We start from the raw sequence: 24,958 nt of genomic DNA on the forward strand, positions 1-24,958 counted from the left end.
ATATTAACTATGTTCATCATAAGTCCCTATGTGAGGTAAAAGACGATTTATAGAAAAGAGGGAATGTATCTTTATTCGCCTTAACTTTCCTAAGTGCATAACATGACTTTCCCTTAATCAAATAAAACTACATATGGTGCGTTTGTGCACTAAGCATGATGATCAGGCTTTCTAAGGGGAGGGGCTATGGCTTGGGTTCTAGTTGATATAATCAGTGTGGTGCCTAAAGTTCTCATGACCTTTCGGAGAACGATTGTTGTCCATTACCAGTTTGTCCTCAGTGGGCTGAGATAGTAGAGCAGCCTCCCATTTTGTCCCCGATATGCTGAGAGGTAGTAGATCATCCTTCCAGGCATGAGCTACCTGTTGCCTTCTAGCCATCTGAAACCTCACATGCTTCCTGTCAGGAACTTGAGCAGGAAAATGAAAAGTCCCAATTCCATAACAAAAGGTCTCAGGGTTTCCTTTCCCTCCAGCACGGCTTTGCCGGCACTTACCTCACCGTGACAGTGGGAGGGGGAGCGCCTTCCCCAGCCTTTCCCTTTGCCTGCCCCAATTTTAAATCATCCTGTAGGCTGTGACCCGAGCTCCTCCAACCAGAGGGAAGGGCGGCTGCGCTAGGTTAGAGGTGGAAGCAGGTGGACCACCTCCCAGGCGCTGAACACAGCCTCTTGGGGAGTAGGGGCTGGCCGTGCCCACCCATTCTGGAGAACTCCTGCATCCAGGTATTCCCGACATCCCCAGGATGGTCCCACTCCCCCTTCCCGTCCTCTCTGATAGACTCAGGCCTGTGACTCTGAGCACCAGGTCTGGAATCTCCCTGACCGATCCAGGAGCCCAGGCAGTTTCTCGCCTCCCTAGCGCGGTCCCCTACCCAGGGACACGGGGGTTGCTTGTTTGTGGTTCTGGGGATGGAACCCAGGTCTCCCACGTTAGGCAAGCTCCCGCGGGGGGGGGACCTGCCCCAGCAAGGATCCGGGGGTCCTGAAGGATGAGTGCGTTAGCGCAGGAGACGGACAACAGCCTGCAAAATGACCTGCGGCCCCCGCCCGGAGGAGCCTTTACTGTCATACCTTTTTGCAGGTGTTTTTTGAGGTGGTTAGTGGATAGTCTCAAAGCCCGAAGCTTCTTTGACTTACAGAATTTTCAAGAGTTACCATCTTTTCTGACATATATCGATCACCTAAGACATTGAGTACCTTGTTTAAAACACTTTCCTGTAACCTTGGCCAGTCACGATCAACCTTTTCCATTTGACCTCAGTCACTAGGTCAGACTACCCACTCGACTGTCTCCTGACCTATTATTCACTTTTAACTTTAAAGATACCTATGATCAAGCTTTCTTACTTCTAATCCAGACTCCCAGTAAACACACTTAAAATAGGGAAAGCCTACTACTCTGAAGTGCCTCTGAAATAGATCTGTGTTAACTTCACATTATTCTGTTTTCAGTCTCCAAGGTGATTCCCTTTCTTCATTTGGCCTATTTAACTGCTTTCTTCAAGAGTTTCATGATCCTTGGTCAAAGCACACCAAACCTCAGGACTTTTGAACTTTAACTAAAGGGCAGGATCTGCACCTCAACCATTTGCCATTAGTATTAATATGTGTTTTCCATTCTCATCATGAACTCCTGTGGGAGGCAAAGGAGGGTCTGTAGGTGGGGGAATGTATTCTTATTAGCCTCTCGTCCTCAACGGGGATACGGTGATCCTCCTTTAAGAAAGTAAACTACCCACGGTGGTCCGTGTCCTGTTGGCCCAGCACTTGTTTTTCTGTGACTAGGCTGTTGCACAGGTTGTGGCTTTAGAACGGGGGCTTAGTGTAAATCGTTAACCGTGGGATAAACATTTTTTGTTGCTTAGGCTTTTCTCAGGAACCTTGATTTGCAATCTTTTCCACGTGAATTTCTCGAGGAATAACACTACTGTTTGTATCCTGGGAGATATTGAAACACACCTCGGGGCATGTCTTAAATGTACCCTTAGTCTCATTCTGGGAATTTTCCCGCAATCTCAGGCAACACTTCCTTTAATTTCGATGGACATATGCCCTGTTATCCATAGCGTGAGTGGGTATCATACACAAAACCCTTAACATTCCCCGCGATATGGGTTCCCAGATGGCGGGGCCTGCTGCAGCATCCCCCAGGCAGTGACCCTGTCAGGCAGCGGGTGCAGGCCTTCACCACACTTCACTGCTGAGCCGCATCCTGGTCCTTCCTATTTCGACACAGCCCCACCAAGCTGCCCAGGTATCTTGAGCTTGTGACCCTCCCACCTCAGCCCCCAGAGTGGCTGGCATTACAGGTGTGGCCACTGTGCACAGGACGAGTTATATTCTTAGTGCGGGCTGCAACCCCTAACGGGACTGCATGGTCAGCCAGTGGGTCTCTGCCCTCCCTCACAGGGGTCTTATGATGGCAATTCATTCATTTCCTAAATTTGGACTGTACAGACATCAGAGAAAATCAAGTAGGGACTGCTGAGAACGCTCTCCCCCACAAAACCAATGAGAAAACTTGCAAAAAAAAAAAAAAAAAAAAAAAAAAAAAGCCCCAATTGGCTCTTTAAGAATTCTGGAAATTAACCAGAAGGTCACAGCGACCTGGGAGCATTTAATTAAGAAAAATGGTGGGTCCTTGTAAGGACAGTGACTTCTGCAGCATTTTGACTTGGCTAACCCCCCTACGCCCCCCCCCCCAATTCTGCAGGAGCCTTGAAAACAGCAGGGCTGGGACTCCTGGCTGGGTCCCGGGGAGGTCAGCCTGCTTTGTCAGGCTGCACTGCTTCCTCATCCCTGAAAAAGGAGGACAATTGAGCACCATGTCCTCTAAGTCCCCCTCTCTCTTCACAAGAACCTGGCCCCACCAAGGCACTAAGGAGAGCACATCTGGGCCAGATGGCCACCTGGACCCTGGTGTTCTCCCTGCATGCTGGGAATCAGGGCAATTAGTGTGTCTGGGAAAGCTGCTCTCTCGGGTGCGGGTCACACCGTGGGGCGAAGCCAGCTGAGCTGCTCGGCTTCTGTAACCCACTCTACCCCTCCCGGGGGGACTGGTGCTGCCCACAGCACCCTGGGGAGGGACATGTGCTGGGGAATGAGCTCTCTTCCCTGGAGAAGCCCAGGGCACCTCTCCAGCCACCTCCACGGGACCTTCTGCAGCCCTCCTCAGGAAACCTGTCTCACCTGGCTCCAGGTGTCTTCAGGGGCTCTGGGCCATCTGTCCCACCGCCCTGGCCAGCTGGGACTGCTGAGAATGAACCCTGATTTGGTTCATTCAAGACTCAAAAGCATTTCCCCTTCTGGGTCATTTGCTGAAAATGATGAGGTGGCACCCGTTTACCCTCAGGGCTGCCGGAGGGCAGAGAACAGGGTGAGGGCGGGGCTGCAGCTCCCCCAGAGCGCCTGGGCTGTGCACGTGCTAGGACTCTGGGTGCCTGGGGAGGCAGGGATCTGAGGTAGCTGTTTAATGGTGATAGGGCTCTATTTTGGGGTGATGAAAATGGCTTGGAGCTTGACCAGGGGACAGCTGGGCAAAATTATGAGCTGAAGTTCCCCGGATTGTTACTTGAAAGAGTTAATTTGTTTGGATGGGGGGGCTGTACCGGGGATTGAGCCCAGGGGCACTGACCACTGAGCCCCATGCCAGCCCTATTTTATTTAGAGACGGGGTCTCACTGAGTTGCTTAATGCCTTGCTTTTGCTGAGGCCCAAACTGATTACAGGTGTGCGCCACCTCATCCAGCTAAAAGGGTTGATTTTAGGCCATGCACAACGGTGAACCCTTGTGATCCCTGCTCCTAAGAAGGCTGGAAAGCTCAGGAGTACAGCCCTTGCCTGCCAGGCACAATGTCCTGGTTCAATCCCCAGCACCACAGAAAAGGGGAAGGCAATTTTATAAAATGTGATTTCACCTCAATCAAAATTCTACAGCTACTGAATCAGACAGTGGTGTGTGCTTGTGGACTCTGCTACTTGGGAGGCTGAGGCAGGAGGACAGTTTGAGCCTAGGAATTTGAGCCAGCTGGGACCATAACGAGAGACCATCCATTAAAAGAGAAGCCAGGCGGCCTAGTGCGGTGGCTCATGCCTATAATCTCAGCAGCTTGGGAGGCAGATGCAAGAGGATTGTGAGTTCAAAGCCAGCCTCAGCAACAGCAAGGCACTAAGCAACTTAGTGAGACTCTGTCTCTAAATTGCCGCAGTCTCTGGCTGGGCACAAATTACGAGCCACCACAGCTTGTAGATTCAAACAGCAATTCTTTATTCCCGAACTCACACCGGCCTTCTACAAACACGCTCTGGGGAAATCCACGTTCTCTGCCCAAAATCACCCTCCTGGGCTTCTGTCTCCCAAATATATTGTCTGACCCTAAGAACTCAAGAGGAACTCAGGCAGCAGGATACGCCCTATTCTAAAGGGGGAACACCCTAATCTCCTATTATGCTAAACCCGGGACACCCTAAACAGGGATCCGCCCTGGTCCTTGAGCAAGGTCACCTTTCAGGAGTCCTTCCACTAGACAGCATGGGAGTAGCTGGCAAGGAAATTGTCATACCTACTTGGCTGATGGCTCCCAGCACTAAATAAAATACAAAACAGGACTGGGAAGGTGGCTCAGGGGCTAAGTGCCCCTGAGTTCAATCCCTGGTACTCACCACGTCCCCACCGCAAAAAAATGAGAAGCCAGATGTGGTGGTGCACGCCTGTAATCCCAGTGGCTTGGGAGGCTGAGTGGGAGGATCTCAAGTTCAAAGCCAGCCTCGGCAATACAGCAAGATGCACCCCAGTACCAAAAATAATCATTATTATTTAAGAGATAGTCATACACACCTGCACTCGAGCACACACACAAGGTGTTGGGACACCCGCCCCTGCACGTGACCCTGACCCTCCCACTCCAGCAGCCAGACTCCACCCCAACCCCCTGCCCTCCCCACACTGGTCACCGACATTCAAGCAGGGCAGAGCCCTGGACGTTTGAGCCGTGTCCCAGGTGTGCTGCTGTGTCCACTGTCCCTGGGTGTCCACCTTGTGTGTTTGGGCTTCTCTGTCCCTTCTCATAGGGACACCACTTGTGTGAGGTTCAGGGACTATCCTGGCCCGCTACGACACACTCAGGATTAAACCAATTCATCTGCAAAAGACCCCATTTCCAAGTCAGGCCAGTTCACAGCCCCGTGGATTAGGAGCCCCCCTCCCCTGCGGACGGGCTGGATTCAGCCCAGGACAGGCAGCAGCCCTGAGCCTTGGTGGGAGTGCTCTGGAAGCCCCGGGGCCCTGCGCAGGTGCACAGGACTGGGATAGCTTCATCTCCAGGAGGGGCAGGCGCTCCGCCAGGATGACTGGCTGAGTCTATAAAGGGCACAGCCACAGAAAACACATTTTATAACAAGGATTTTTTTTCCCCAAAAAAAATCATGCTTCAGTCAGAAACGGGTGTTCTCCTCATTCCCATCAGCCCCGAGGTTCCACTCTGGTGGCCTTCACTTCTCCATTATTAAAAATATATTTTTTTGGTCCTGGGGCTGGTACCCTAGGGCACTGCTCCACTCGGCTACATCCCGGCTCGTTTATGTTTTCTTTGATTCAGGGTCTGGCTAAGCTGCCCAGGCTGGCCTGGAACTTGTGATCCTTTGGTGATCCTCCACCTCAGCCTCCAGGCACTGGAACGACAGTGCACCACTGAGCCCGGCCTGGACTTTGTTTTCAAGGAGGATGGAGTCAGGGTGACTCCGTGGACGTGGAGCCCAGGACGTGGAGGGTGCAGGTGCGAATCCCGGGGAACAGAGAGGAAGGAGGTCAGGTCTCCAGCTCGGCCACACAGCACACCCGCCTCAACCCTCAGCTCAACCCAAGTTACAGCCCTTGGGAGGATCCTCTAGGTGTGGAGGTTAAGGGTCAGAGTTCACACCACAGCGGATAAGCTGGGACCCCTGGCCTCAAGCACAGCCCTGGGCAGGCCCTCCCCCTCCACCCCAGAGGCTGACTTTCTTGCAGCCCAAGGTGTGAATGAAGATGTGCAGAAGAACCTGCTCGGAGCAGCACCTGGATCCTGGTTGGGAGCACCACTGTGCTGTCCCTGGCCTCAGCCATGATGTCCCCCCACTCTGGGGGTGGCTGGTCCAGACTGAGATGCTCTGGGCTTATAAAATTCACTCTGGGTCTGTCATCCAGTGACTCGGGAGGCTCAAGCAGGAGGATCCGAGGTCAAGGCCAGCCTCAGCACCTTAGCCAGACCCTGTCTCAAAATTTCAAAAAAAATCAATACAAAAGGCTGGGTGTGGTCAGTGGCTCAACACCCTGGATTCAATCCCCAGTATCGCCAAAAAAATCCCACCCTCAAAATAAAAGAAAAACAAACTAAGGATTTTAAGCAAAACATTTCAGTCCAAAATCCAGGTACAGCACTCCTCGCCCACCAGGTGCAAAACCCTGTTCCTTCTCTGTCACTTGGTCTGTCATTCTGGAGGGCTTTTGCCAAGCCACTCTTCCAAAAGGTCCATTCCCCAGGACAGGCAGGAGGGTTCTCCAGTTGTCCCAGAGAACACGGGAGTCCCACCTGGGGATTGAAAACATTTATTCTGACACCATTCATCACCACAGTACGTAATTCACAGCAAACGACATGAGAATGTGGGCCACAGAGCACCATGACGGGAGCACGGGAGCCGGGAGCCCGCCCCGGTGCTGACCGATGCGTGTGTTCTAGGGAGCAGGAAGTTCTGGGTGATCACCAGAGTGGACCTGGGGGGTTCCTGCATTTTTACAACAGGCATTTATGATTCACAAAACACCAAAGCTATCACTTCGATTTACAGAACAGGATCACTTCAAGCAGACTTGAAGTCCTTGCGCACCTTGGTGTCCGCGGGGCCACAGACGGGTGCCGCATCAAGATCTGCCGCCCAGACACGGCCTCCAGCTCCTCCGGGGAGCTCCTGCGGGAACCGGGGCAGGTGCTGGGACAGCACTCCTCGCCCACCAGGCGCAAACCCTGTTCCTTCGCTGTCACTTGGTCTGTCGCTCGGGAGGGCTCTTGCCAAGCCACTCTCCTACAAAGGTCTGTGCCCCGGGACAGGCAGGTTTCTCCAGGTGTCCCAAAGAACGCGGGAGTCCCACCTGGGGCCCACGGGCTGCCTCTTCCTCTGGGGTCACCTCAGCCCTTCTCATCCCCAACAGGCCAGCGTGACTATCAGACGGCATCCGGTATCCAATCACAGGGACAGGGACCTGCTGGGGTGACCTCCCACACCAGATGCCCCCTCCTGGGGCTGGTCACGCCTTCAGCAGGGCGACCTTGTGCTCGGGGACAGGGTCTCCACCGCTGTTGTAGGGCTGGGTCCCTGCGTCCTGCTGCAGGTGATTCTCTGCAAAAGACACAAGACATTCAGGCTCTCAAAGAGCAGAGCTGAGGTGGCTCAGTCGTGCAATGGCATTAAAGGTGCCCCAGGACTCGGCGCCAGGAGGGGTCCACCCAGGGAGCCGGCATCCCCAGCCCGAGGCTCTGAGCAGGCCACCCTCCTGCGTGGGCCATCTCCCTGCTGGGAGACACTGGCTTCCCGTAGCTGTGCCAGCCTCCCTCACCTGCTGGGCCTCAGCGTTTGAGCTGCTTCTAGTAACAGCCCAGAGGACTCTGGCAGGATGTGAGAACTCAGGAAGCCAGCCAGGCACAAAAACACTGGGGCTGGAACCTAGGGCGCTGAGCACGCTGGATAAAGCTCCACCCTGAGCCACGTCCCAGCCCTTTTTCACATTTACAGGATCTAAGTTGCTGCGGCTGGCCTTGACCCTGCAGTCCTCCTGTCCCAGCCTCCTGAGTTGCTGATTATAGGTGTGGGCCACCAGGCCAGCTAGGAAAGTGGTCCACTCTGTAGGTGAGGGCATGAGGACAGGAGGAAACTTTCCAGAATGACTGAAATCTCATTTTTTGATTGGTGGATGCACAGAGGGAAGTTTAAGCTATTTCTTTGTTTTCAAACATGCACACTTGCGCGCGCGCGCACACACACACACACACACACACATACACATCCCTTCAGAGGAGGAGGACCCAGGGTTCCACCTATGCCCCTCGGGCTCTCCCCTTTCCCAGTTTCTGGCTCCCTGGGTCCTGTCCTGCCTATCTTGATACCTACGGGTATGGACATGCTGGACTGCTCAGCCCCCTGGAGAGTGTCCCCTGCGCCCACCTGCCTCCTCCAGAGTGGAGAAGTACTGGAACCCCTTCAGGTCAGCAGCCAGCAGAGTCCGGAGCACTGGCACCTGTGGACAGACGCGCTCCAGTCCAGGCCACAGCGCTCCCGACCGACATGCAGGGTGGGCAGCCTGGCTGGACAAGCCTGAAGTGTTTTAGGGTTGGGGGAAGGCAGCCTGCCCAGGGGCTGCTGTCAGGGGAGGGGACTCTACACGAACGGTCTCCAGAGACCACCAGGAGGAGTGCTCTGCAAACGTGACGGCCAGGCGCAGCGATGGAGCCAGACGTCCCCAGCAGAGTACAGCCCGGCTGCAGAGGCAGACCAGGCAGCAGGGAGTGGCCCCTGAAGACAGGGGACGGTCAGGCAGAGGACGACCAGGTCAGAGGCGGGTCAGACCACGCCTACCTGCAGGCCCACGAACACCAGGGCGGCCCCCTGCCTGCGGAAGTCCTCCAGGAGGTCGCCGAGGCCCAGCACCACCGTGTAGTCGATGCTGCAGACGTGGGTGCACTCCAGGACCGCGCAGCGCCGTGGGGACCCTGGGGGCAGGCCACTCGGTCACGCCCAGCAAGGGCATCAGGGAGGCAGGTCCCACATGCCCGGGGCAGGCACTGTGCTTCTGGCTAAAGCGGAGAGCAGGTGGTCTGGGGCCTGGGGCCCATGGGGGAAAGTGGGAGCAGGCGAGCGTCCCCCCCGATGGCTGGGCTGGGTCTCAGGTCCTGACAGCCAGGACCAGGTAACAGAGGGTGGCAGGGGCTCCCAGTGACCTCGGCCCAGCCACGTACCTTCCAAGGCCTGGTTCAGTATCGCCTCCCGAAGGGCCTCGATGGCAGGGAAGTGCAGGCCGCTGGCCGGCTGCAGGACAAGAACTGGCCCCTCTGACACCTGGAAAGGGAGAGGGAAGAGAGTCCGAAAGGCAGGCTGGACACAGCCTCTGCCTGGCCTTGCGGGTCCCTAGCAGGAAGCCCCAGGGGAACACAGCAGCGGGAGGACAGCAGGGGGCACTGGCAGGAGGCCAGGACTGTGGAGGCCGCCTCAGCCCAGCGGTGACTGCAGCTGAGGGGGAGGACTCAAGACACCAGGACAGCTAGCCAAAGACGCCCACCTCGTGTGCCCACCCTGCCCCTGCCCGCACCTGGGTCTTGGGCCTGGCCACGGCGTGCAGGAGGATAAGCAAGGACACCAGGGTCCCGGCCAGGATGCCGTACTGGACCTCCCAGAAGCACAGCAGGAACGTGATGCTGAGCGGCAGCAGGTCCAGCCCTGGGAGAGGAGTCCACTGAGGGGTGCCCTCCCCCGGGCCCTCCCTACCCAAGCCCATGCAGCCAGCAGGGCGGCCCCTGGTCCTCAGGCTGCAGCCAGGGTGGTCACGGAACCAAAGCAGACCCAGGGCCTTCAGGGCAGCATCTAGCACCCGGGCCTCGGTCAGAGGAAGACAACCTCCCTGTGGCTGAGGTGCGGGCAGGACCTCGGAGGGAGGGGAGCAGGGGGCTCATCAAGGGGCCATCAAGGGACCCAGGAGAGGCAGGGTACAGGGACCACAAACCCCAGACTTGCAGATCTCCTTCCCGAGGAGGCATCCCGAGGGCAAAGTGCAGCCCCAGAGTCCCCCCGACACACGTGACTCGGACACGTTCCACCCCCTGAGCCTCGGTTTCCCTTAGGGAGCTCTTAAATTGCACGCAGGTGTGTCAGCGTGTGCCAAGGTACCCTAAGATGAAACGTGACGTGACGGGAAGCCCTGGGACACAAGAAAACCCAAACTCCTTTCAGTGGGTGACTCACTGGGGCCCCGGGAAGGACACACACAAACTGCCTAAGTTCTCACTTCTTAGGCAAGATAACAGAGTGGGCTGGTGGGGGTGAGTGGCCGAGGCGGCCCTGGGGTTCGAGACACAGAGCTGCGGTGCTCTCTGCTTTTGGACCAGCACGTGATGTTTCTTGTTATTTTTGCAGCGCTGGGGACTGCACCCAGGGCCTCCGCAGCTGGGCAGGTTCTCCTGCTGACCGCACCCCCGCCCCTTCCCTCTTGACAGAGGATCTTGCTGAATTTGCCCAGCTATTCTCCAGCTTGCCCTCCTCCTGCCTGAGCCTCCCGAGTGGCTGGGATGACAGGTGTGGCCACCGATGCTGGCCCACATACATACTCTTAACGCGCCAGAGTGTCCCGAAGATCTTGGTGTCAAACAGTGGGGCCACTGCCATGATGATGACGGCAGCCAGGGCGGCCTTGGGGATGTAGTAGAAGAGGGAGGTCAGGTAGTCCAGGGACAGCAGCACCAGCGCACCTGGAGGGGGCAGCACTCAGGGGCCAGGTCCAGCCCCCCGAGGGTGGGGAGCCAGTACTGACCGCCTGCACCACGGGCCCCAGGGGCCACTGTCACGTGATGCTGACCCAGCGGCCAGCCAAGCAGGGACCCCTTCAACTGTGGACTGCCACCCTCCTCCCCAACACAGGGGCTCACCAGTCACCAGGCCCCCTGCAGGGGTGCATACCCCCGACTGGGCGTTCACAGCTGTCCTGTAAGTCAACAGAGACCCATCAGTGAGGAAGGGACCTGGGCTGGGCAGGCGCCTTCCCCTACCCAGAACAGTGAGAAGTCGCGCTCTCCGGGGGCCTCTGCTTTGACTCCCACCCACCCAGGCTCTGCTGGGCAACGCCTCCCACACCTGACCACGACTCAAGGACAGCCTGCGGGGTCTGGGCGTGGCCCCAAGGCCAATTCCAGGGCAGAGCCTCAGTCCTCCACCTCCACTGTCGGGACGGGGCACCTGCACGTGCGGGAACTTCCAGTGATAAGCCCAGAGCGGGGAGCCCAGATGCCGCCTGAGGGGCAGGCATGAGCCCCACCCCACCACGCTGCAGACGTGCTCACAGCTGAGTGGGAAGTCATGAAGCCAGGCGGGCTGTGGCAGGAGAAAGGAGTCCCACACGGCAAAGTGCCCAGCTAGGGGAGAGGGGTCCTAGGGCTGGGTTCTCCCTCAAGGAGCAGAGAGGGAAGGACACGGTCACTCACCTCCCAAAGCTGCCAGTGACGGGGTAGGAGGAGACGAGGGAGCCCAGCACGTTGGTGAGGCCTGGGGAGAAAAGGAAGAGGGGAGATGGAGGACAAGAGCAAGGCCAGGGGACCTGGGAGTGACCGGGGCCTGCGCCTGACCTCCTGCCGTGAGGGCAAAACGCAAGCCACAGTCCCCCTCCAGTGGGCCCAGGCTGACCCCAGCCTTTCACAGGGAGAGGACCTAGGGAGGGAACCCAGGGCCGCATGCGGACCAGGTGAGCACCCTGCCCGGGAGCCAGCCCCTGCCCCAGGTCTAGCCTTATCCAGCCACTCTGGCCCCACTCCACTGCGATGGGACTCCATCACCTCTGGAAGGGCTGTGGCCACGGGAGGCAGTGCGTGGAGGACACAGCGGGCACCACCCTCAGAGCTCTACTAGGGTCCTCTCAACCCCTCTGCTGCTCTGCTGCTCTGGCCCACCAAAGTGAGGGACGTGCTGTCCCCGCCAGGTGGCACCAACTGACCACATGGGAGAGCCCAGGCCCACAGCCTCACTGGTGTCAGCCCAGGCCAACCCCAAGCCCCCACAAGAATCCCCCACACCCCGTTCACGACCACCACGGTCTCCCCCACTCTGCAAAGCCCACGATGGCAGGGGGCAGGTTGGAGGCCTGCCCTCAGGTGGCTCAGGCCTGCCTGCTCTGCACCAGGGCCTCCAGGTCACATGGCCCAGGGCATGTCCCGAGAGCGAGGGGCCCAGGTATCAGTGGCCGTGGCAGAGGCCGTGCCCTGACCGCAGCTTGCCCAGGACTGCCCTCACTCCTGGTGGTTTCCGGTCCAGAATGGAACTCTGCTGCCCCTGACGGGAGAGTCCCCCAGCTCGGGCCTCCTGTGGGACCAGGTCAGCCTCTCGCTGTGCACCAGATGGAAACTGCGGCCCATTTCGGATCAGGAGGCGTACATCCCCTCAGCAGCCTGGCCTCCCGTGGCCAGCGCTGTCTGGCCTGCAGCGGGGAATTCTGGTCCCGTGGAAGGTTCCGGGCCAGCAGTTCTTTGCTGCTGCTGCTGCTGCTGCAGGGGGCTGGACGTGCTGTTGGGAGTGATGGGTGTGGGCAGCTCCGAGGAGCCCGTGGGGAGGTCTAGTGCTGGGGGGGTCTGTGGGTTTCCTCTGCTCACGTGCAATTCCTGGGAAACTGAAAGTCCACCAGCCGCCGGGGCACTACCCCATCAGTGGAGCTTGGACAGCATCCCAACGTCCCCTTGAGACCCTCAGAAGAGCCCAGACCTGGCCAGGGAGCTGTGTGTTGCTGGCAGTCACCCCTGGCAAGGACCATGGGCTGCCCAGGCCGGACTGGCACATCTCCCAGGGTAAGGGATGGCAGCAGGCCGGGCCCACAACACATTAAAACAGCACAGATAAGCCGGGTGCAGTGGCACGCACTTGTGATCCCAGCAGCTTGGGAGGCTGAGGCAGGAGGATAGCGAGTTCAAAGCCAGCCTCAGCAACAGCAAGGCACTAAGCAACTGAGTGAGACCCTGTCTCTAAATACAACACAACATAGAGCTAGGGACGTGGTTCAGTGGTCGAGTGCCCCTGAGTTCAATCCCTGGTACCCTCCCCACCAGAAAACCCAGCACAGATTAACTAAATTTAAGATTCATGCCTACGGTCTCAAATGTACCCCTGGAGAAGTCAGTTCACACAAAAGAAGCACAGGAAAAGGGAGCTGTAACCTGGACTTGGAGCGCCGCCTCCCACTGACCCACCCCGCCTGCCTGTGGGGGGGGCACTCGGGAGCAGCTGTCTGGCCACACCCTTCCCCAGCCCTGGCCTGGGGTGCCCCTGAGTGGGCATTGCAGGAGCTCCTCAGGTGTGGTACACAGCAGGCACTGAAGGGGGGGAATCGAGCACGTGTCCACCCTATTCCCGGGGATTAGACAGAGCCCCTGGATACCTGAGAATGGACCCAAGTTAGTGTTTCAGAAGGCCCCCCTAGCTCATCACGCGCACCACCACCTCGAAGCACTCGGCAACATGAGATGACAGGCACTGGGCTGCGGGGCACTCACCGATGGCCAGTAGCTCCTGGTTGGCATCGATGCGGTAATTATTTTGAGAAGCTAAAGAAAACAAACACAAACACTGTCACCAGATACCAAAACTACAAGGAAAACTCTCATGAGGTGACCACAGGCACTGCACCTCCACGTACGACACCCAGCCTTGTAAACGTGTGTGTTTAAACCCACACGTAAGACTTGGCCTGCGCACGTGGAATAGAGAGATCCAACCCCACTGTGTTCCAAAGTCCAGAACTTTTCAAGGGCTCCAACAATATCCTAAAACTTTCGGACAGGGCATCGTGGCCTTCAGATTTTTGAATGAAGGATATTCAACCAGTGAAGCCTACGTAAACATTCGGAAATCTGAAAATCTCGGAAATCTGAAACGTGGCTGGTGCCAGGTGTTGTGCGTGTGGGCCCTGCACACAGTGTGCACACAGGTGCTGCGTGTGACACAACAGTGCCATCTTTTTTTTTTTTTTTTGTACTGGGGATTGAACTCAGGGGCACTCGACCACTGAGCCACACCCAGCCCTATTCTGTATTTTATTTAAAGACAGGGACTCGCTGAGTTGCTTAGCGCCTCACTTTTGCTGAGGCTGACTTTGAACTCAGGATCCTCCTGCCTCAGCCTCCTGAGCTGCTGGGATTACAGGTGTGCGCCACCGCATCCAGCAGAACAGCATAATCTTAACAGTCAACCAGGCTAGGAGGGACAAAAGGTATTTGTCTCCCCTTTCTTTTCTACAACAAACTCACATTGCTTCTGTAAGACCCGAATATATTAAGCTAAAACGTCTGATTTCAAGTCAGATGGCTAGAAAGAGTCTGGGAGAAGTCACAGGGCACCGATCTAAGGACAAACTGCTGGGAGAGGACCAGCGCGTCCACATTCCACACTCTGCAAGTGTGAGTCTCCCCACCCGCTCTGCTGTGGGGCAGGCAAAGGGGCAGAGGAGGCGGGCGGAGATCCAGGACGGCCCCTGAGCACGCTGAAATCAAGCTCCTGGGTTTTCCACGAAGCACAAAATATTATTATTATGTTCTGATTTTCCAACCATTTACGAACATAAAAATCATTTCGAGGTGAGTCACCAGAGGTGGGGGTGCAGGGACCACGGCCCGACTGCAGAGCACACGACCTTGCAGGTTAGGCAGGTGGTGCAGGGGCTTAGAAGAAAGGGGATGAGGCCCGAGTGACAGATGAGAAGGGGAAAACCCCAAACGCAGATCCAGGAAGGACGCTCTGTGCTGCAGCTCGTGACAGAAGAGAAACAGAACCCAGCAAAGAAGTCGGGAGCTGCGGGTGGAAAGCACTGCAATGTGGTGTGGTTCTGAACAGCCGCGGAGGTTTGGGAGACCCTTCTGAATGGACGAGTCTCTTCTGAATGGAGAGAGCACAGCGCTGGGGGAAGAACGGACCCCGGCACACCAGGCTGGGCAGGCAACAGCCCCGAAGGGTCAATCGCGCTGTGTGTGTGTGTGTGTGTGTGTGTGTGTATTTATTTATTTTTTTAGTGCAGTTGCTCATGCTGGGCCAGGCTCTGCCACTGAGCTGCTGACTGGGCTCCAACCTTCAGAATCAGCCTAGGCCCCCACACAGGGGCCATGACGGGAACAAGAGCACCATCCACATGAATGATTTGGAAGCCGCTGTGTGGCGGGACCAGCCAAGTACCCAACAGCCTCAACGTGCAGGAGGGAAGCGGAGGTGCTGGAGCAGACGCAGGTGCTGAGGCAGGGAGGGGACGGCCGGCTGTGGGAGCCAGCAGGAGGCAGAGTGCTGTCAATCCTGCAGGCTTCTCTGGGCCAGTAAACAGAGCTGTCCGCCACACGACAGGCTCTGCTTCTGACACGACCTCCCCTTCCCACCAAGGCTCCTTACGTCTACAGGGAGTGACCACAGTACCTGGGGGAGGCAGAGGGTGGCTAGCGCATACCTCTGCCCAACTCCGTGCCCAGGCTGCACACTCAGTGGTGTCCCCGGGGACAGCCAAGGTGGGAGCATTTACCCTGGAAGTTGGCACTGGCCGCACAGCAGCACCTTTCACGTCCACCCTGAGCAGGCTGCTGGCATGTGCACCAGCACCTGGACGGCTGCTCAGCAGCGCAGGTGAGTGTCCCTTACCCAAAACCCGGGGAACCAGGAGCGCATCAGGTCTTGGAACAGAGGCACAGACTTCCCGATGGGGCACCCCCCAGGCCTCGCCAGCTGAGCTGACTCACGGCGAGTCGGCACACGCCACGGTTCACACTTCTGAGCGTTTCAGATCTCGGATTTCTGTGTGCGTACGTGCGCGTGCACACACACACACACTTTAACACCTGACCACGGGTTACTTAGATAAAAATTCTAATTTTAAAAGTTAGAGCAGATAAAAGCAAGCAAGAAGGCGGCAGGCCAAGAAGGCGGCAGGCCAAGAAGGCGGCAGGCCTCGGGTGAGGCTTCGGGACCAGGGGAGCATCTTACCGAAGGCTTTGGCCACAGCGATACTCTCCAGGAGGCCCACCAGGGGCACCACGGCCAGCCCCGTGCCCATGTCCTGAGAGAGAGAAGGGGACAGTGAGCGCCCAGGAGTGCTCTCCCTGACTTCAGGAGGGAGGGGCGGGTCTGGCCAGGGAGGGACCTGCCACACAGGAGCAGTTCTCCCAGTGACGGGCACCCGTGCACCCACCGCAGGACCTGAGCCCACCCAGGAGAGGGGTGTCTCCTCCTGATGGAAGGAGCAGGCCATTGCGGGCGCCAGGCAAATGCAGCCCCACCAGTGTCCAGGGCGGGAGAGACACCAGGCTCCAGGCAGGAGGACCTGGCGGCCCAGGGGCTGCTCCAACCTGGGACTCTCCGTTCCCCAGAGCGAGACCCACCCCGCGGCCCACCCCACTCTGCTCACCTGCACCATCTCGGCGAAGGAGGTGGTCCCGTTGGCTGTGGTCAATGAGAAGGGAGGGGTCTGCACTGGGGGGAGTCCCTCGGCCGTCTCCCCAGTTAGAATGAAAGGCTGGTATCCGGTCACCTCAAAGGAGTACGCCACCAGGGCCGCAAAGGAGACCACCAGGGCGTTGCGAGCTGGGACGGGAGACGCGAGACCCGGTCACGGCTGGCACGGGGAAGTCCCTGGCCTCCACCCAGTCGCACCCTGTGGCTGCAGCGTGGGAAACTCGGCCCAGATACACACGGCCACGAGGAAGCAAGTCCACGTGGGAGCACACGGGACACTGGGACGGCGGAGCACACGGGGCAGTGGGACGGTGACAAAGAGAGTATCTTAAAATCAGTGGAGAGAAAGGTCACACACAGAACGGCAAAGCTAGGACAAGAGCATACCTGGGTCTAACAGTGCTGGCCAAGGACAGCAGGTGGCATCTGTACGGTGCTGCACACAGTCAATCTACACGATCCTTTCACTTTTTTATGCAGAGTTGGGTTTTGAACCCAGAGCTTTCGGCAAGTGTTCTACCACTGGGCCATACCCTCAGTCCTAAAAACCTAGACTTGTACATTCAGCTAAACAATCTTTGAAAAACAGAGACAAAATATTTTTTTTCCTCAGGCATACAAAAGCACAAAGAGCTGGGTACAGTGGAGCAGACCTGTAATCCCAGTGACTTAGAGGCTGAGACAGGAGGATCACAAGGTTGAGGCTAGCCTCAGCAACTTGGTGAGACCCTGTCTCAAAACAAAAAATAAAAAGGATTCAATCCCTGGTACCAAAAAGAAAAAAAAAAAAAGAAAAGAAAACCAGCAAAAACACAGTGACCTAAAATTATCAACTCAACTGACATTGACAGAACACTAGTAACACTTGAATACATATTTTCAATTGCACCAAGAACAATCACTAAGACAAGGTTCTGGGCCATACACGAATCTCAATAAATGTAAATAGATCTACTCATACCAAGTGTATTTTCTGATCACAACCAAATTAAATTAGAAATAAACAGCAAAACTCTAAGTGGAAAATCTCCAACCATTTGAAAACTAAATTCCCACAGTTCAAACGAGAAACCAAATAATCCATTTTTAATTAGTCAAAGGAGTAGTTAAAATGGAAATTAGAAAGTACTTAGAACTGAACAGAAATGAAAACGGAACATATCACAATTGTGGAATGCAGCTAAAGCAGTGCTGAGAGGGCGATTTATAGCAATCCAGCATCCACACCGGAAAAAAACAGATGTTGAATCAGAGACCTCAGCTTTGACCTTAGGAATGTGGGGGAAAAAGATTAACTCAAAGAAAGTAGAAAAAAAGGAAATAGTAAAGATCAGAACAGGAATCAAGGAGGTCTAAACAAGAGCAATAATCAATGAAACTGGTTCTGCGGAAAGATGGATAAAAAACAGCAGGCCCTAGACAAACGACAAACCAGTCAGCAACAAGGCGGAACGCGGGGAGGGGGCCAGTCCTCCTTCTGCCTCCCCCAGTATGGGTCCAAGGGTTGTTTAGTTCTTACCTCCCAGAGCCTCAATTTCCTCGTGGGAAAAATCCTCAAGAATCACAAGCAGAAATGTACACTTTTATTAGTTTAAAGCTACCAATTCTACATGCTCTGGGGAGAAAGCCGTCTGTAGAGTGTGATTTGTTTGTTTGTTTGTTTTTCGTACCAAGAATTCAGCCCAGGGGTGCTTAACCACTGAGCCACATCCACAGCCCTTTTTATTTTTTAATTTGAGACAGGGTCTCACTAAGTTGCTGAGGTTGGCTTTGAACTTGCCATCCTCCTGCCTCAGCCTCGGAGCCACAGAGATTATAGGGATGTGCCACCATGCCCCGCAGCATGATGTTCTGACATTTTGAAAAACCCTTCTACGTGGGGGGAGACGGCAGCCCCCAGGGCTCCACAATTCTTAATAACGAAGGGCAAAAGCCAGAGGCGTCTGTGACATGCAGACTTGGCCAGTGCCTGCAGCAGGCAACATCCTCCGCCTCAGTCATCCCCAGGCCAGCCGCTGGGCAACTGGGGACCACCCCAAGCCGAAGCTGGCTGAAACCTCTCAGGCTGGCTGCTCCACCGCTGGCCCCGCCCAGCCTCACCTTCATCCCAAAAGCCACCCTAAAGGCCTGCCCTCCCCCCTGCCTTCTTCCTCCTGGTGGGAAAGACTGTCTTTCCCACTTGGTTGAGTGGCCTGCTGCGCCCCCTGCTTCAGGACCTGGGACCCTGACCAGCCTCTCCTGCCTCCTCCCCTGGCCCCACCTGACCAAGCCTCTCACAAGAGAATACAAAACAAGTCCCTGAGAAGCTCAGGGCAGCACTCCCCACACGCGGTATGCCTGGGAGTCTCGGGGATCCCCAGCAGATGCAGAGGTTAATTCTGCCCCCTGGGGTGGGGCCTGAGGGTGCCAGGCTGCTGGTCGGGGCCACATCGATGCAGCATCCAGTGTCAGACAACAGCATTTCCACAAGGGCTACTGTCACAGAGTCAAAGACGACCAAACTGCAGCTCCGAGACTGGTGACAGTCCCCACAAGATCAAGCACAGGGCTACACTGGGATGGGAAGCCAGATGTTTCCACCCTTAACACAGAGGTCTTGCCCCCACCAAGCTCTTGCCTTTGCCCACAGCCTCAGGTCTGCGGACAGGACCTGGTAAGTGACCACAGCAAATGGGAAACAGCCTGAACAGCGGGAGGTGACCCAAGGGCAACCTCCCCCTCCCTCTCCCTCTCCCTCTCCCTCTCGGGGCCGTTGGATTTCTTGGTACCCCAAAGCAACCCCCAGCTCGGGCCATTCAGAGACAGAAACGCTGGGCGCCACTGACCAGTACTCGGCCACAGGACCTCTATGCCCATCCTGGCATCCAGAGCACAGAATGCACAGGGAGAGGGTTCCTCCTGCATAGAAATGGCCTTTCAGCAGCCAACGGCCGTCCCTCCACCCCCACCCCGTCACTCTGGCTTCCCCAGTAGGCCTTTCATTGACTGTGACTCGCCTGCACACTCCATGCCTGAAGCCCCTTTCACTCCTGGCCAGCGCAGCTGGAACAGCCACTAGCCTCGGTGGAATCCGGTCCCCCAGGGACCCTGCAGACCAGGTGTGAAATCCCACAGTGCTGGTGCTGCTGCTGCGTGACTGCTGCAGGTGGCTGTGTACCTGTCACTCAGGGATCCCTGGCCTCTGCCGGCTGGATGCCAGCAACAACCTCCCCAGTACTGCCAACCAGAGAGGTCCCCAGACATTTCTCAATGTCCCCTGGGGGCCAAATCGCCTCTGGCTGTAGCTCAGGACCACCCGGGGCTTTCTAACATCCAATGCTCACAGCAAGTCCAGACCCTACATTCTCCAGAGGGTGGGTGCAGGGCTCCCTGGGTGGCCCCAGCATGAGGCCCAGGGTGCACACAACCTCGGTGGAAGCCGTTCCTCACAGAAGGGCCCTACCTGTGGTGGCAGTCCACACCAGCCCATGGCTGAGCCGCACGCCAGGTGGCATCTCAGGATGCACGGGAGGCACGTGATCCCGCATCAGCTTCAGCACCAGCAGCAGCACCATGCAGACCAGCCCCAGGACGGCATCACCCACCCTGCAGACGGAGGACTGGTCACCACCCAACCCAGCAGCCCCTGGTCCCACTCTCTTCCTGGCTTTTGCTGGAAGGCTCTCTCTCAATTGCTCTTCCTGTGTTCTCCCAACCGCTCTGCGTCCCCCTTCTACTTCAGAACTCCATTCAGATCTCAGTGAGCACACAGCCCTGCACAGGATGGGGTCAAGGGTCTGTCTCGGTGATAGCAGGGCTACCAGCCTGGTGTTCAGTCACATGGCTCCCTGGACTGCAGCTGCTCAGTGAGCAGGGGGATTGGGACTGTGCAGTCGGAGGCCCCTTCCAGTCTGAGACCGACGTGCTGGGACTATCAGTCTTCACCTCCACTGCCCACCGGGGGCTGACCCCTCCTGGACAGGCGGGAAGCCAGTCAGCAGCAGAGGGGGGAGGAAGCCATCCAGATCTCCCCCACTCCCTCCACTGCTCCCCCGAATCATTTCCTCCTCTGATCCCCCGGCAGGAGAGTTGGAGAGGAATCCTGGTCTCCAGCTGGGACCTGCAAGTCTACCTCCGCGTGTCATACTGGCTCCCAGTTCGGGTTTGAGGACCTCTGAGAGCTGCAAGGCCAGAAGGCTGACAAGTGCCACCTGGGGTGAAGACAAGGGACTGGGAGGGGCTGGAAGGATGAGCTTTCTCAACTGGGGAAGAGATAAAAGCCAACAGGGTCGGGGAGGGCTGGGACACAGCTCAGCTGGCAGAGTGCTTGCCTTGCATGCACAGGGCCCTGGGTCCATCCCCAGCACCGCACACACAGAGAAGAGCCCACAGGGTACCTGGTCTCTCCGATATTCAGGAAGGTGTGATACACCTGCAGGAAAAACTGCCTGGGGATGTTCTGCAGTCCCAGCAGATTCTGCAAACAGAGATCCGGTCCAATCAGAGGCCCTGCCCAGGGCCCCTCCCACGCACCCCACTCCCCGCCCCCGGTTCCAAGCAGCCTGCGAAGGGACCCCAGGCCCCTTCCAGGAGCTCCGGGAGGACCCCCTGCCCGGCCCCATGGCAGGAGGTGATGGTTATTTCCGGGGAGGGGACCTCACAATGTTTGGGTCAGTGGCACCTTTCTAGGTCACCCCAAAGTGGTCTACTGTGGCACCGGCAGGCGTCCTGCGACAAGGCCCTCCCACCCCGCTGCCATTGGCCTGAGGCCCCATCCCTCAGCCACAGGCCCGCCCCACCCCGCGGCCATTGGCCCGAGGCCACGCCGGTCACTCCCAACACCAGCCCTGCCGGAAGGAAAAATCACGCCGCGCAGAGCACAGGATGGAGCTGCCGCGGGCCGGGGTCGCTGGGGGTCCGGCCAACGGCTTCCCCCCGACCTTCCCCCCGACCGCAGCCCTGGGGTCCTGGGGAGAAGGGGCTCCCCTCCCTGCTCTAGCTTGAGACTGTGGGGCCTGCTGGAGGGAAAGTCGAGGCTCAGACTGCCGGGGGGATCCTCCCTGACGACCCAAACCTACCCGCAAACACAGAGGTGGGAAAAAACGGCCCACACTGACCGATTCTGGGGGCGACTGTCCAGTGCAGGTCAGGTGGCTGCATGTCACCACCTAATCAAGGTTTTAGAAACTTCGTGGGGGCGGGGTAGGGTTGCTACTAGGAAGGCAGGGAGAAGATACCCTCCACTCCAGCCCACAGAAGCTTTCCCCAATTCCCAGCACCAAACCACACCAAGCAGTTACCGACAGTTAAAAGAGTTTCCCATATAAAGGCAGACCCTCCCCCCCACCTGTGCTAAGATAGCTGGATATATGTGCATGTGACATACATGCTAACTTGTTCCCTCCACCCTAAGGCCAGCATGGCAGCCTACCTCCTAAGGAGCGGTAGGAGACAGTTAAAGGCACCCCAAGTGTAACCCCGTGCTTAGCACAAACACGGCGGCCACCTTCGGTACACATTCTCCTCTCCCTGGCTGCTCCCTCGGCCTTTATCAGAGGAGAGAGGGCCAGGGCCAGGGCCAGGTGGAGCAGCCCCAATCCTGGGAGGTGGTTTTGTGGAGGTGCTAGTCACAAGGTGGGGGTGTGGCCCTCAGCCCTGAGTATACCCTTGGGGGCTGCAGGGCCCCACCTGCAGGACACAGTTCATGTCCACTCCACACAGACTCCATTGGGTGCTCACCTACTCTACACCACGAACAGTGCTGGGACCAAGGAAGGTAAGACCCAGTAAGGGGAGTAAGTTCCTTTCTGGATAACGGAGGGTCATGGGGTCCAGTGTCTCTTATAGACATTTAAACAAAAGTGTAAACCATGGTATTTAAAATAATAGAAACTGGGAAAAAACACAACAACCACGCTGTCCAACTAGGGTCAGGAAACGACCTGCTGGGGGAAGCCTGGCCCCAGACTTGTGACCCACCGAGGAACGGGTCAAACAGAACCAGCCTGTAAGGCCCACCAAGCACCCTGGCACGGGAGCTGACCACCACTCCACATCTCCCCAGGTGCGTCATGTACCAGTGGGTGGGCCCCACAGGGGTACTGTGTGCTTCTCGTCCACAGATAGGTCATCCCAAACAGCGAGACATTCACCTCCATCCACACACAGGTCACCCCAAACAGCGAGACGTGTACTAACTGTAAACAACAGGATGGGCTTTGGCCCTGCTCCTAGGTACCCTGTGCTGACCAGCAGTTGTCAGAGGGCAGAGTCCTGGTAGGCACCATGCCTACCTTGATCTGTCCAAAGCCAATAGTGACAGTAGCAGCGGAGGTGAATCCCTTAATGACAGGGCAGGAGATGAAGTCCAGCAGGAAACCTGGCAGCCAAGAGGGACACTGAGCTGGCCCCAGTTCCACCAGATTCCAGAGAATAGGGATGTTCTAGGCTGGGGCAATGATGGGGTGGGTCTGGGGAGCAGACACTACAGCTATGGACTGATGGATGGCACACCCCGTGTGGGGCGCACTAAGGGGACCCTGGGCCCTGGTACTCCTCCCAGAACACAGGAGGGCTGGGAGCTGAGGGCACCCCCTTCACACATCCACCTAAGGTTGGCTCTTGGAATGCAAAGGAGAAAATGCCAACCCAAGGGGCCTCGGTACCCTAGGAAAAGCAGAATTGGAGCCCCCCCCCACCCCCCAGCAAGGGGGCAGTCTCACCCAAACGCAGGAAGCCCATGGCCAGCTGGATACAGCCCGACAGGAAGGCCAGCAGCACAGCATACGCAGGCTCGTGGAAGGTATAGAAGGACACCAGGAGGGACATGATGGCCGTGGGGCCCAAAGTCACATCCCGGGATGTGCCCAGGAAGAAATACACAAAGCATCCCATGAAGGCAGAGTAGAGGCCGTACTGTAGGGGAGACAGCAGTGAGCACCCAGGAGGCCCAGGCCTTTAACACATGTACCTGTTGTCCAGGTGCAAGTGGACCTGTGGTGCCCGCTGTGTACTGGGCACCCAGGCAGGGTGTACCTCCTACCCTCTACCAGCCACACTGCAGACCTGAAGTAAAAATGGGGCGTTTTTTCTATCTGCACCACCTTGGGCTCAAGTTGTTGATGACCAGATGAAGTGGGGGCGGGAGGCTAGTGCTGCTGAGAGTTCAAGGGCTGCCTGTGTCTGGAGAAGTGTTCTTAAGGCCACCATGAGTCACCCCTCTGGCCCCAGCTGGACCCTGAACTGGCTGGGTGCCCAAGGCAGTCACATGTTACAGACCAGGGGTTGCTTGGGGGCCTAGGGTAGGGCAGGTGCTGGTGCCTGGACTCAGTTTTGCTCTGCTTCAGGGTAGGCCCCGAGGCCGGGAAAGGTGTCAGGCTGTGGAGAGGGGACATGGTTGGCAAGGGGGCCAGACACCTCACCTGGGGTGGGAGTCCAGCCACTTCTGCATAGGCCAGAGCTTGGGGGATGACTGTGAGCCCAACCGAGAGGCCAGCGATGAAGTCCATCTTCAGCCACTGCAGGGAGTAGTCAGGCAGCCACGCCAGGATAGGCAGCCTCCGCTGCATGGCCGCAGGGGAGCAGCAGCAGCTGTCTGGGGCCATGGTGGAGCGCGAGGACCTGGCCTGACCCAGAGCCTTCACTGAGAAGGGCATCCCTAGGGGGGCAGGCAACAGAAAGCAACAGTCAGGGACCCCGAGAGAGGGACCTTGGGAGATCCCAGCAACACCAGCAGGGGTCCAGGGGCATCAGGAGCAGGCACTGTCTTTCTTGAGGTGGGGGGGCGGTGGGGGAAGTCCCAGCCAGAGGGGTCAAGTTCCCCAGAGCCCGTAAGACAAAGCCAACCACAGAGGGGCCTGGACCAAAGGCGCAGGTCCACCCTGCACCCTCACCTCTAACTGTTCCTGAATCCTACTTGCCTAAATCTGGGGTGCCCCTCCCTGCCCATCAACGACTCTTACAGACAGCAACCTAACAAAAGGTTGACAAATGGCTTCTTCCTGGAAGCCTGAAGATGAATTTCTCATTTTTGTTTTCCCTCCCCAGGGAACTTAACCAGACTAGTGCAGACAGAAGCAGGGTCCTGGGCGGGCGCCTCCAGAGGCTGGCAGGATGCGTGGGTGGGGGCCTGTAGGCCCTGATGGGGGGGCTCTGAGATTTCCAAGTGCGCAGCGTGGTGAGCTCCACCCACTACTGCGGACTGCAGCGCAGATGGGGGGCGTCTCTGGCACTGAGGCCACTTCTTAGCCAGCCACCACCTGTAGCATTCGTGGCCCTAGAGAGGCCCCAGGGATTCTAGTTGGTTCTGGAGAATGACACAGGCTCCTCAATTAATTCAGGGTGCGCAGCATCCTCTAGGGTCCTGGCGCCCCCTACGCGCAGAGCTGGCCCCAGACCCCCACCCCGTCTGGACTGCGCCTCTCTAGGCAAAATCCACTCCTCCCCACCCACCACGATGCCACTAGTCCCGATCCTGGGATCCAAATCGCGGAGCCCGCGCTGGCTGACTGTCCGCAGCAAACGGACCCCGAGTACGGCTGAGGGCCCGAGGACCTGGGAGGGGACGCTGGGGGAAGGGTCCCGGTGGGAAGGGCGCTTCCTCGGATCCCCGGGTCGGCCGTCCCCGCTCCGTGACCTCGTCCCCGCTCCTGCCTCGGACCCACTCGCCGCCCAACAGTGGCGCGAACTCACCCACCGTGCGCCGCAACTCGGGGTCGCCCGGCGTCTCCGCAGCCAGGTCCGCAGGAATCGCTCGGGGTTGGGGTGGAGTGGGC

General features: G+C 57.5%; 1 protein-coding gene across 4 annotated transcripts; it reads right to left on the reverse strand.

The window, feature by feature from the left end:
- Positions 1-6,569: 6,569 nt before the first annotated feature.
- Positions 6,570-24,939, reverse strand: Slc26a11 (solute carrier family 26 member 11). 4 transcript variants are annotated; one of them, XM_076870034.2, is made up of 17 exons: positions 24,876-24,939; positions 23,606-23,841; positions 22,907-23,099; positions 22,478-22,563; positions 20,582-20,661; positions 19,648-19,790; positions 16,159-16,334; positions 15,738-15,810; positions 13,274-13,324; positions 11,222-11,282; positions 10,701-10,725; positions 10,352-10,433; positions 9,340-9,467; positions 8,990-9,089; positions 8,610-8,743; positions 8,199-8,271; positions 6,570-7,376 (listed from the first exon to the last, which is right to left on the reverse strand). In XM_076870034.2, exons 2-17 carry the CDS (start codon positions 23,837-23,839, stop codon positions 7,285-7,287), a joined length of 1,731 nt encoding a protein of 576 aa, XP_076726149.2. In that variant the 5' UTR covers positions 23,840-23,841; positions 24,876-24,939; the 3' UTR covers positions 6,570-7,284. The 4 variants fall into 4 exon arrangements, with proteins under 4 accessions (XP_076726149.2, XP_076726147.2, XP_076726148.2 ...); XM_076870032.2 differs by having other exon boundaries at positions 10,352-10,492; positions 10,670-10,725; XM_076870033.2 differs by having other exon boundaries at positions 10,352-10,492; positions 10,670-10,725; positions 24,880-24,932.
- Between the last annotated feature and the right edge of the window lie 19 nt (positions 24,940-24,958).

This window comes from Callospermophilus lateralis, chromosome 11 (assembly GCF_048772815.1).
Source record: "Callospermophilus lateralis isolate mCalLat2 chromosome 11, mCalLat2.hap1, whole genome shotgun sequence".
In the NCBI taxonomy this organism is placed as follows: domain Eukaryota; kingdom Metazoa; phylum Chordata; class Mammalia; order Rodentia; family Sciuridae; genus Callospermophilus; species Callospermophilus lateralis.